The 12,434-nt window shown below is 39.4% G+C and overlaps 1 protein-coding gene across 3 annotated transcripts in view; it reads left to right on the forward strand.

Moving 5' to 3' along the window:
• The window catches only part of LOC126354152 (ER degradation-enhancing alpha-mannosidase-like protein 2), a 94,648-nt gene that overhangs the window by 405 nt on the left and 81,809 nt on the right, over positions 1-12,434 (forward strand). The window contains exons 1-2 of one of the 3 annotated variants that reach the window (XM_050003566.1): positions 80-156; positions 5,988-6,079. Coding sequence is in view for 1 of the 3 variants with exons in the window: in XM_050003564.1 (XP_049859521.1) it covers positions 46-156 (111 nt within the window). In the remaining 2 variants the exon portion in view is untranslated. Of the gene's footprint in view, positions 1-45; positions 157-5,987; positions 6,080-12,434 lie in introns of those variants that run through there. The other 2 variants (XM_050003564.1, XM_050003565.1) reach the window with 2 other exon arrangements.

The raw sequence follows: 12,434 nt of genomic DNA on the forward strand, positions 1-12,434 counted from the left end.
CTATATTTGTAACGACGTCGATTTTTTTTTATCATACATATATAGGGAGGAAGTTCGACAGATGTTTCAACATGCCTATGACAGTTATTTGCGGTATGCATACCCATATGACGAACTACGCCCACTGAGCTGCGATGGAATGGACACATGGGGCAGGTAAATAATTACAGTTTTGCGTCCTCGTGTTACATTTTTTTATCTGGGTTCATAGCTTATAGATTATTCACTCCATACAGAACCGGTATTTAGGTACCTCGGTGACTGTAGTTAGAAATACAGGAAGAATAATGAATCTACTTATATGGAAGCAAATAACGGACGTGAAAGGAACTTACAAAAACTATAGACGGTTCAGGATTGCAATATATTAATTACTTTATTATTGTCTCAGTGTAGACCCTATATTAGCAGAAATCGGTTGTTAACTGGATGACCTATTCTCCACTCATGAATGACATATGGATGAGTTCTTAAACATGGAAAAATGGTCACTATTCCAAATTTATGTTCAGTTTGTCACCATGTTGTTTTATTTTTTATTATTATTTAAGTTTTCATTCATCCAGAGATCATCTCATAATATATGATTTCAAACAGTGGAAATTCTTGGTCGGAATATCAATAGTTATACAAAGGATAATTTGTTATTCACCACAAAGATGACATGTCGAGTTCCAGACAGGCACAAAAAAAGACTGTTACACACTGAGGTTTCTACCAAAGCCTTCTTCAGAAAGGCACACCTCATGCACACATGGCCACTACCTCTGACCCAGAGCCGCAGGAGATAGCGAATATGTGTGCATGAGGTGTGCCTACTTGTGTGTTCCTGAAAAAGCTTTGGCCAAAAGCTCAAGTTATAACAGTCTTTTTGTTGCATGTGTCTGCATTTGAACATGTCATTTTTTCAGTAAGTAGCAATCTATCCTTTTCATAAATGTTAATATTTGATTAGTTTTCATTATACAGTGGCAATAAAGTTCCAGTATGCAAACACACAGAACATTGAATGTGGGTAGGACAGGTTTAGGTGTGGTCTTGCTGAAGGAACCATCCCAGCATTTACCATATAAAGTTTCAGGAAAACCTAAATCAGTATTGGTGGACTGAATTTCCATCCAGATTGAAGTTTTCTGTGATTTCCATAAATCACTTCAGGCATATGCCAGGATGATTCCTTTGCAGGGAACATAGCCATTTTCCTTCCCTGAAATTTCATAATCCAAGCTTGTGCTCTGCAACTAATAACTGCACTGTTAACGAGACATTAAAATCTAATATTCCATCATTGGGGTAGAGGAAACTCTGGGTCAAGAGGAATATTTGATGCCAGTCATCAGCTTTGATGAGTGATACGACGTTAGTTGGCAAAGCCAAGGAGTATGAAAGCAAAACACCTGATTGTTTTAATACACAGATCTGTAGTGTAGCCTATTAGAAAAAATCACCACTGACATTATGTTATAGTCACCAAATTGTTTACAGTGTTTGTCGATGTTTCCTACATCACTGCTCAAAGTCGATAACTAGTATTGAATATCCTCTTTATCCAAAACTCCGTCTTTGTTAGTGTCTTAACAACTTCACTGTCTCATTCAGTTGCAATGTTTTTTGATCATACATAATCTGCCCCAAGTATCTTCCAGTAAAAACATGGTTTTGTACTGCACATATTATGGACACCTGCTGGTGAATCCAGGTCCACGAACATGTGTTTTTCCATTCCATCTCTTCAATCCATTTGACAAACTGAGTATGCACCCCTGCTTAGAAGTGAGATGTTCATCTCAGAATAAAGACAGTTGACATTACTGTTATGAACTATAGATCTTTGCTCATTTGCTTGAAAAAGCATTACCTGACAGGGTGTTGTAGTTATCCCTTTTTGTTATTAACCCATATTATAAAAGTAATCTCAATGTAGTTTGCATTACTATTACATTATGTTTTAGCTGTTGTTTTTAAGTAGATGTATTTTAGTAATCACTTTTATCTCATTGGGCAATTTATTGTATAACTTTATCCCCTGTTTTTATTTAATTTTTTAATTTTTTTGTTTTTTTTTCCTTGGCAAATTCAAGTGCAAACTGGCTCTTGTTCCATGGTAGAATTGTTAGTGAAATATTTACTAATTTTTCCCTGATATCCAAACAGATTGATAGATGTACTCACTTGGCACTACTACTACTACTACTACTACTACTACTACTACTACTACTACTACTATTACTATTATTATTTTATGGGGCCATCTTGGACGACATTGTCTTGTTAAATTTAGCAGTGAGCTGTTCTTTCTTTGAAGCCCGCATTTTCTTCATTCTGTGTAAGTGAGGTTGCTTGTGTTTCTCCATCCAAAGGGAACTGTTCAGTCAAAGAATGTGACCAATTATCTTCCCTTTTACTGTAATCCACTGGAAAACCAAAATATAAATACCAAAACCACTAAAGAATCATCAAATGTAAAGTAGTATACCCCCTTTCATTTTTCATAGTTTATGTATGATATACGGGGGTTACAGAAGCGTCCGATTCCACCCGTGTGCTTTGACCCATGACATCACCAATATTGCAGAAAGGACCATTCTCAACATCTCCAATATGGCACCTATGATGTCATTACGTAAACACGACAACAAACACGAAAATACATATACAACCAACAAACACATCTGCCTCCAAAAATATAATCTAACTAACGGGACCAGTGCAGAAAATTGGGGGTTTCTGGGTAGGGACAAACTAAATATAAACACACACACACACACACACACACACACACACACACACACACACACACACACACACACACACACACACACACACCATTATCCCAAACCATGCATAACGATGACTTATAAACACCACAAAATTCCCAAATTCCGCTTCACTTACAATATTAATAGGAATCGGTCACTTTCCTTCACCTAGTTACCTCAACCGCAATTGTCAATACTACTATTCCAAAAATTATAAACACGCTGCAACTGTTGATACCACTAAATCAACATCTAAAACAACAAAAATTGGAATCTGATACTTCCCTTGACATATATAGATCAACAGTAGCTCACGATACCAAAGAACACACAGCTATGACACATTGGAATCAAACACTTCCCTTGACATATATAGGTCATCAACACCTCACGATACCAAATCACACAGAACTACGACGACAAATTGGAATCGGTCACTTCCCATGACCTGTATAGCTCAAATACAACTGACGATACCAAAAACATTCAAATAGAGTACTTCTAAGATACATACATAAATCAACCACAAGTGCCGATACCAAAACATCAAGCACCAATACACACCCGCACGCACACATGCGCGCGCCCACACACACACACACACACACACACACACACACACACACACACACACACAGAGAGAGAGAGAGAGAGAGAGAGAGAGAGAGAGAGAGAGAGAGAGAGAGAGAGAGAGAGAGAGAGGGGAAGAAAAAAAAAGAACACAACCGAAACAAACTCCCAACTCGCATATTCTGCTTTTATACACTACATTTCACTATCTCTGTCCCAATCCCAAAAAGTTGAAGAAACTTAATGACGGACAACATGTTGTTCCCCCGTTTCAGCTCGCAGACTCTCACTATTAAACTTAGAAGTCATATCCATACCTAGCAAAAGAAGCCACAAATTGAATTAAACTATTTACTGTACTACAAACAGCAAACCAATAACATCAAATGACAATACAATAGCATATACACAACGGAAACTTAACTCTTAACTCACTGAAACTAATTTCCATTCTTCTATAACAGTCATGACCGTTAAATGCACACTTCAAGCACCAACACCCAAATGAACCCAATACACCACATAACATGCGGACCATACACACACCACCAGAGGACACCACCATCCGCAACAATACGACATCTGCAAACACAACACATTCATAAACTAAACTCCGCGCCGTCATGACGTCATACACCACAACACCCATAAGTCAAGGGGTCAAAGCCAACAGGTGGAATCGGACCCCTCCATTGACTCGATACATATACATAATTTGCATCATAATACTCACCAGAAACTTGTCCATCATCTAATATAGGTTTTCTGAATTTATTTTGCAGTTTTAGTTTGTATTATGAAAAATTAATTAAATATGGCACAAACATAGTATGCTAAAAATCAGTCTTTGCTGCGACATGTATTTTTCATTCACATTCCATGACTTTGCCAATGTACAACCAACTTTTCACCTTCCAGCCCAACCTATGCCTTCAGAGACACTGTATATCAGCCTCTCACCACAACCAAGTGTTCAAAGGCTTACACTATCACACTACACCCAAAGAATCTCTCTTAGGCTCCCATGTTGCACAAATATTCTGAAACACATACTTTCTCTGTGTTTGTGGTGTTTTCCATAAACACATGCTATAGACTAGTTGAAGAAAATGTAAAGTTAGACTCACTGATCTGCATTGCACGTTTCCAGTGATAAGCAGTACCACTTTTCTTACGTTTGTGGCTCTGTACCCTCTTCTGTCCATAGAGCTTTATTACAAAAGAATTTGATTGTAACATCTTAATACAGATTGCTTTGTTTATGCAGTTCCTGTCATAATGTTTTCATTATCTGTATGCATTTTATACTTAACTGTTCCTTTCATGGCAATAGGCTTGTTCTGTTCCACTCTTCTGCTACAGAAAAAAGATTGTCTTACACATTTTATATGTGATCTTTCAGAAAAGTTTCAGAATTGCAATTTTTAGTACATAAACCATTCTAAAAATCTGTGAAACTAAATCACTCAAGTTTTAATACAATAGACATTTATATTATGAATGAATCAGATGTTGCAAGGCATGGTAAATATGAAATTGTTGAGTAGCTACAGAGCAATGAAAGACTGTGAAATGCTGTAACATGTAACATCTGGTCACAAACATCACCTATCCCATCAAAGGGAGGGCTACCTGTGAAACTAGTCATTTGATCTACAAGCTAAGCTGCAACCACTGTGCTGGATTCTATGTGGGCTTAACAACCAACAAGCTGTCTGTCCCCATGAATGGTCACCGACAAACTGTGGCCAAGAAACAAGTGGACCACCCTGTTGTTGAGCACATTGAAAAACATGACGTCCTTAATTTCAATGACTACTTCACAGCATGTGTCATATGGATCCCCCCACCAAAACCAGCTTTTCTGAATTGTGCAAATGGGAACTTTCCCTGCGATGTACCCTATGTTCCCGTAACCCTACAGCCTCAACCTTAGTCAGTCATTGTCCTCTCCCATCCAGCCCCTTCTCTGTTCCCATTCCAGCACTACACAGCCCTCATTCCTCCATCACACCCAGTCTTTTTACTTCTCCCTTTTCTGTTATCTCACCTCCCCACCTCTCCACTGCCCTCTGTCGAACCTCCCAACTGCACATAGCTGCCCTACCCTCTTTCCACGTCATCCCTGTGCGTTTCTCAACAGCATGTCACTGTCTGCTACCGCTACCCTACTATCCATCTTCTCGTTACCCCCATCCTGTCGCTATTCCCATCAAACACTGTTGCTGCAGCTCGCAGTGTGGTCCCAGTTGCCTGAGACTGCAATCGTGTGTGTGTAAGAGTTGCCTTTGCGTGAGTGTGTATGTGTGTGTTTGTCATCTAATTTTGACAAATGCCTTACTGGCCGAGAGCTATGTATGTTAGAGCATTTTTGTTGTGCCTATCTGCAACTCGGCACGTCTGCTATATGGTGAGTAGCAACTTGCCTTTTCACAATATTGTTACATTCCATTCTGGATTTTCCATTGTTTGATGTAACATTGTGAAATATTTTTGTGTTGAAGTGCTAACTTTAGTTGTAAGGGTCAGTCAAATCAAAACAGGACAGGTGGAAAAAAGTAAGTAAAACTATTTATTATTTCAAAAGTGATTGCTGTTACTGTTAATATATGTATCCCACTTTGAGACAAGACAACCAATATGGAAAAATGTTTGCAGTTGCCTGGAACCACAATTGTAACCAGTGTGTACCTCTTCCCTGAAGGAAACTGATGACCATGATTGTCTTTCTTCAACACTCCAATAGTATGGTAAATCCTCTAACTACCAATATAGTGTATGTGCCACTTCATAGTTTGCATGTGAGGTTTGTGCTCAATTCGGTCACTAGAGGCCCTTCAGCCTGCTAAAATGACAGCATTTGCGTGTGCAGCCTGCTGTTTGCACCCCATGTTGGAACTAATTACTACATATGCGGGAGCACAAGGCCCTGCCTGCCACTTGTGTATTTCTGATTGTATTGTACCTTGCTTTCATATTTGTGTACTGTTCAAACAATAAAGTACAGTTTTCTTGGGTTAGAAAAACTTTTGGTGATAAGCAAGGTATTTAACTCCACATGTTCTAATTCACTCATTGGTCCTTTCAGTATAATTTCTTTGGAGGCAGTGCTTACAACCTGCTGCCCCACCAACAACATATCCATCACCATTTCCAGCATATGACATTGCACCAGAAGACTGGGATGCTTACAAAAAATATCTGCAACAACATTTCCAGGTATTTAGGGTAATAGACGTGAACTTCTGCAAGGCTCTTTTTTTGTCATGGATTTCACCTCATGTGTATCAGTTATTGTGTCAGCTCGCCCCCTTACAACCACCTTCAACCTTTCTTTTGATCTGATGTGTGAGTTACTTTCTACCTATCACTGTAAACATAGTCACTTTATTGCTATTCGTGTGGAGTTTCACTGCTGCCAAAAGTGGCCAGAACATTTGTACAGGGCACACACAGAAGAATTACATGGACTTAGCTGTTGTCATAATTTTGTGAGAAGTATTCATAAGGAATCCTGTGCTGGTCAAATGGTTCTTGATATAATTGTATGTTTTGTTCCTGATAGGGAAGGTAAAAGGGAAGTTTGAGAATGAGGTCTACATTGTGAGAATCCTACGCTTATGGAAGTAGTGAACATAACTCAGTTACCTGAAGTTTCACAGGCTGCAGCCAGTCAGATAGAAGCCTGGTACAAAGTTATAGAAAGCAGTTCCTCTCACCCCTCCTAGCCTTCAGTCGGTTCTCAAGGGAATGTAGATGCTATTGCAGCAATCCAATAGATGTCTCAGCATATTATAGGTCATCATCGTTCACAACAATAGTAGCCTGAGTCGCAACATCAACATCCTCATGCCCTGCTGCTTCCACACCCATAAGCTTCATTCAACACAAATGGACCATGTTTCCCAAGCACTGAGAAAGATGTAATAGGTGCTGTAAGACAGGGACTGCTGAGGGGGAGGTGACCGTGAGAAAAAATTTGAATAACCAGTGAAAAGATGACATTGTATGAGTTGTCATTCAATGTCAGAAGCCTGAATGTGGTAGGGAAACTAGAAAATCTGAAAGGGAAATGCAAATTCTCAATCTATATATAGTAGGGGTCAGTGAAGTGAAATGGAAAGAAGATAAGGATTTCTGGTCGGATGAGTATAGGGTAATATCAACAGCAGCAGAAAATGGCATAGAAGGAGTAGGATTCATTAGGAATAGGAAGGTAGGACGAGAGTGTGGTACTGTGAACAGTTCAGCAATAGGGTCATTCCTATCAGAATCAACAGCAGACCAGCACTGACAATGTTAGTTCAGGTATACATGCAGACTCTGCAAGCTGAAAGTCATGAGGGACTGGAATTTAGTTATAGGGGAAGAAGTAGAAGAAAAGGTTACAGGAGAATTTGGGATTGGGACAAACAATGAGAGAGGAGAAAGACTAATTGAGTTCTGTAATAAATTTCAGCTAATAACAGCAAATATTATGTTCAAGAATCACAAGAGGAGGAGGTACACTTGGAAAAGGCAGGATGACATAGAAAGATTTCAGTTACATTACATCATGGTCAGGCGGAGATTCCAAAATCAGATACTGTATTGTAAGGTGTACCCAGGAGCAGATATAGACTCAGCTCACAATTTAGTAGTGATGAAGAGTAGGCCAAAGTTTAAGAGATTAGTCTGGAAGAATCATTACACAATGAAGTGGGATACAGGAGTACTAATGAATGGTGAGATAGGCTTTAAATTCTCAAAGGATATAGATTCAGCAATAAGGACTAGCTCAGCAGGCAGTACAATTGAAGAGGAATGGACACCTCTGAAAAGGGCAATCACAGAATTTGGAAAGAAAAACATACAAAGAAGGTAAGTGCAAAATAACCATGGGTAACAGGAGAAACTTCAGTTCATCAGTGATAGAAGAAAATGCAAAAATGTTGCTGGGGAATGAAATAAATAAGAAGTGCAGGTAAGCTAAGGTGAAATGGTTGCATGAAATATGTGAAGAAATCGAAAAAGAAATGATTGTCAGAAGAACTGACTCAGAATATAGGAAGGTTAAAACAACCTTTGGTGAAATTAAAAGCAAAGGTGATAATGTTAAGAATGCAATGGGATTTCCATGGTTAAATGTAGTGGATAGATGGAAAGAATACATTGAATGCTTTTATAAGAGGGAAGATTTGTCTGATGTGATACAGGAAGAAACTGGAGTCAATTTAGAAGAGAGAAGGGATCCAGTATTAGAATCAGGATTTAAAAGAATAGAAGGGATAGATGACATTGCATCAGAATTTCTAAAATCATGGGGTGAAGTGGCAACAAACAACTAATCATATTGGCGTTATAGAATGTATGAGTCTGTGGACATTCCATCTGAATTTTGGAAAACATCATTCACACCATTCCAAAGACTGCAAGAGCTGACAATTGCAAGAATTATTGCACAATCAGCATAACAGCTCAAGCATCCATGTTGCTTACAAGAATGATTTACAGAAGAGAATTGCGAATAAGTTATATGACAATTAGTTTGGCTTTAGGAAAGGTAAAGGCACCAGAGAGGTGATTCTGACATTATGGTTGATAATGGAAGCAAGACTAAAGGAAAAAATCAAGACACTTTCATAGGATTTGTCGGCCTGGAAAAAGCGTTCGACATTGTAAAATGGTGGAAGAAATTCTGGGAAAAATAGGGGTAAGCTAGAGGGGGGGGGGGGGGGGGCAGGGGTGGTTAATACAATATGTACAAGAGCCAACAGGGAATAATAAAAGTGGACAACCAAGAAAGAAGTGCTTGGATTAAGAAGGGTGTAACCCAGGGTTGTAGTCTTTCGGGGCTACTCTTCAATCTGTACACTGAAGAAGCAATGTTGGAAATAAAAGGAAGGTTCAGGAATTCAATTAAAATCCAGGGTGAAAGGATATCAATGAAAAGTATCAAACATAGGCCTTCATTTGAGGAAGAAATTGCTGAGAATGTACAATTGGAGCACAGTATTATATAATAGTGAAACATGGACTATGGGGGAAACTGGAACATAAAGGAATCGAAACATTTGAGATGTGGTGCTACAGACGAATATTGAAAATTAGGTGGACTGATAAGGTAAGGAATGAGGAGTTTCCGTGCAGAATCAGAGGGGGTAGGAATGTGTGGGAAACATTGAGACGGAGAAAGAACAGGATGAAAGGACAACTGTTAGGACATCATAGAATAACTTCCATGGTATTAGAGAGAGTTGCAAAGGGTAAAAACCATAGAGGAAGGCAGAGATTGGAATACATTCAGCAAATAATTGAGGACGTAGGCTGCAAGTGCTACTCTGAGATGAAGAGCTTGGTGCAGGAGAGGAATTCGTGGCGGGCCGCATCAAACCAGTCAGAAGGCTGATGACTCAAAGAAAGAAAGGACACATTGCTTCTGTAGAAATGTGAGTGGAGATGAAACGAACATGGATGTGAACAGTATGTCAGTCATGACAGTGTCTCAAAGCAAGATATACACTGAAGTTTCTGTGTTTAACAAACCATTGAGAATGCAGATGGACACAGGTGCAGCAGCAACATTGTTGAATTCTCAGACTTGAGTGGATTTGGGTTCTCCCCCTCTGACTCCAGTATCACAGAGGCTGGTGAGTTATAACAAACAACAGCTTCCCATTCTTGGACAATTTTCTGTACCTGTGACTTATAAGGCTGTGTTTCATTCATTAAAATTTGTAGTTGTGGACATTGCTTACACGGAAAATCTTTTTGGTTTGGGCGCTTTTAAGCTGTTTGTATTCTCTATCGATGATGAACTGCATTTGGTTTCTGATCACATTCCAGATCAACAATTAGATGCCCTCTGTGCTGAATTTTCCTCTCAACTTTCTCCAGGACTGAGTTGTGCAACAGAATTTCAACTTCGTGTTATTATGAAACAGACTCTCCACACTCATTTTTTCCAGGCACACCTGGTACCATAACTGTATGGGATCAAGTAAAAGGAGAATCAGAGTGTCTTCAATCCCTTGATGTTATTTGACCTATTTCTTCCAGTGAATGGTCGACACCACTGATGATAGTCAAAAAACCTGTTGGTAAACAAGACTCTTCATTAATTTTAACAAATCTATTAATGCTCAGCCAGTCATTGATACCTATCATTTTCTGCACCCTGACGAGCTGTTTGCAAAATTATTGAGGGGGCCATTATTTTTCAAAGATTGACTTGACTGAGGTGTATTTACAGCTGCCACTTACCGAATAATCTAAATGTCTTTTAGTTATCAATACCCCATTAGGTTTTATTAATACCAGGTTTGCCATTTGGTATGGCAAGCACACCAGCTACTTTTCAACACTTTTTAGAGCATCTTATTGTGTCAGTTCCAAACTGCATCAACTATTTAGATAACATAGTGTGTTTGGTGCCTTTACAATGGAACATTTGCAGAGTCTTCATGCTCTATTTTCTATTTTACAGTCAGCAGGGTTAAATTATGATTTGGACAATACACAGTTTTTCAACCATCCATTATTTATTGAGTTTTGAAGCATTGTGCAGGCATTAAGCCATTGCACCAGCATATTGATGCTATTGCCGCATTGCAACACTCCACGTCCATCGAGGAATTACAGGCAGTTTCAGGTAACATTGCATACTACCACAAATTCCTACCAGACACTGCTATTGCACCACAACTGCTCCATACATTATTTAAAAAAAGGTGTGCCCCAGCTTGTGACTGGGCATTCCAATTGAAATCTGAACTGCACCAGCCTCCATGTTCAGTCAATTTTCATCCAGGCCAACACGTTAGTGACAGACACGTCTCAGTGTCAAAAAATGTCATGTTTATTTGTACAGGTGTAAGTTTCATGTGATTACAGATCCGAAACCACTGGTGTCTCTTTTTAACCTTTGGTGTTCTGGTCGGACAAAGCCACACATTTCATACAGTGGTTGGCTCCTTTCCTGTCACAGTACAATAACAAAATACATTTTCAACCTACAGCATAACGTGCAAATGCCGACACCATATAGCATTTGCCAATTTATTTGGATCCAGATTTTGATGAAGAGGAACTAATTTGTTTCCATTTAGATGTTTTAAGTAAAGTTGTTTCTTTCGTGCAACATGGTTGGCCACACAAACCTCCAAGTTGTGTTTCTGATACTTTGAGAAATTATTGTGCATTACAAAATTGTTGTTCTCATTGGGATGGAGTGCTGCTGTTAGCTACAGAGGCCACTGTTCCCTTGGTTGTAGTCCCATCTGCCGTGTGGTGTGAGGTTGTGTGCTTATTACTTGTGGACCACTAGGGTGAGTCACTACAAACTCATTAGCAACCAGACATGTTTTTCGGCCAGGCATTGATGGGGAAATAGTGTGTGTGGTGCAGTATGCCCACAGTGCCACCCATCAGGCAACTTCCCATGCTTCTTTTTTACCATGGCCGGATCCTCAACAGCCTTGGGAACAAATTAATGTAGATTTTGTGGGATCTTTGTTGAACTTCTATTAGCTTGTTGTAATTGATGATTGTATGCGGTGCCTTGTCTATCTACTTCTGCGGTGGCAATAATTTCAGCTTTGTCAAAAATATTTGCAATGGAATGTCTTCTGTGTATGTTAATTACAGTCAATGGCCCCTAGTTCATATCTCAGGAACATGAACAACTTTTATAAAATTTTAAAAAAAGTGTTCACTGTGTCATGGTACCTCCTTTCCACCCTCATTTTTACAGGGAAGCGGAATGACTAGTACAAACATTTAAGACTTGTATCAGAAAAATGTTTTTCGGATGTGTAACTGGAAGTAGCTCTGGAGCAGTCCCTCAGTTCTTATAAGTTCACTGCTGTTGGCAATATGAGTCTGGCAGAGTTGCTGCATGGTTGTCAATCCTGGACTCTGCTATATCTACTTCAGCCAACACTAGGCCATCCCCTAGCAGCGGTGCTGCAATGCTTCCGGTCTGGTACAGCTGTTTTGGCTCGCAGGTTTGGCTGCCAGCCACAATGAGTGCCGGTGGTAATCGAGAGTACCTGTGGCTGATGCCTCGGCATCATCCACACGGCTGAGGAAAGGGTGTCATGACACTTTAACCAGCTGTGATCTCAT

The sequence above is a fragment of the Schistocerca gregaria genome, chromosome 3 (genome assembly GCF_023897955.1).
Source record: "Schistocerca gregaria isolate iqSchGreg1 chromosome 3, iqSchGreg1.2, whole genome shotgun sequence".
In the NCBI taxonomy this organism is placed as follows: Eukaryota; Metazoa; Arthropoda; class Insecta; order Orthoptera; family Acrididae; genus Schistocerca; species Schistocerca gregaria.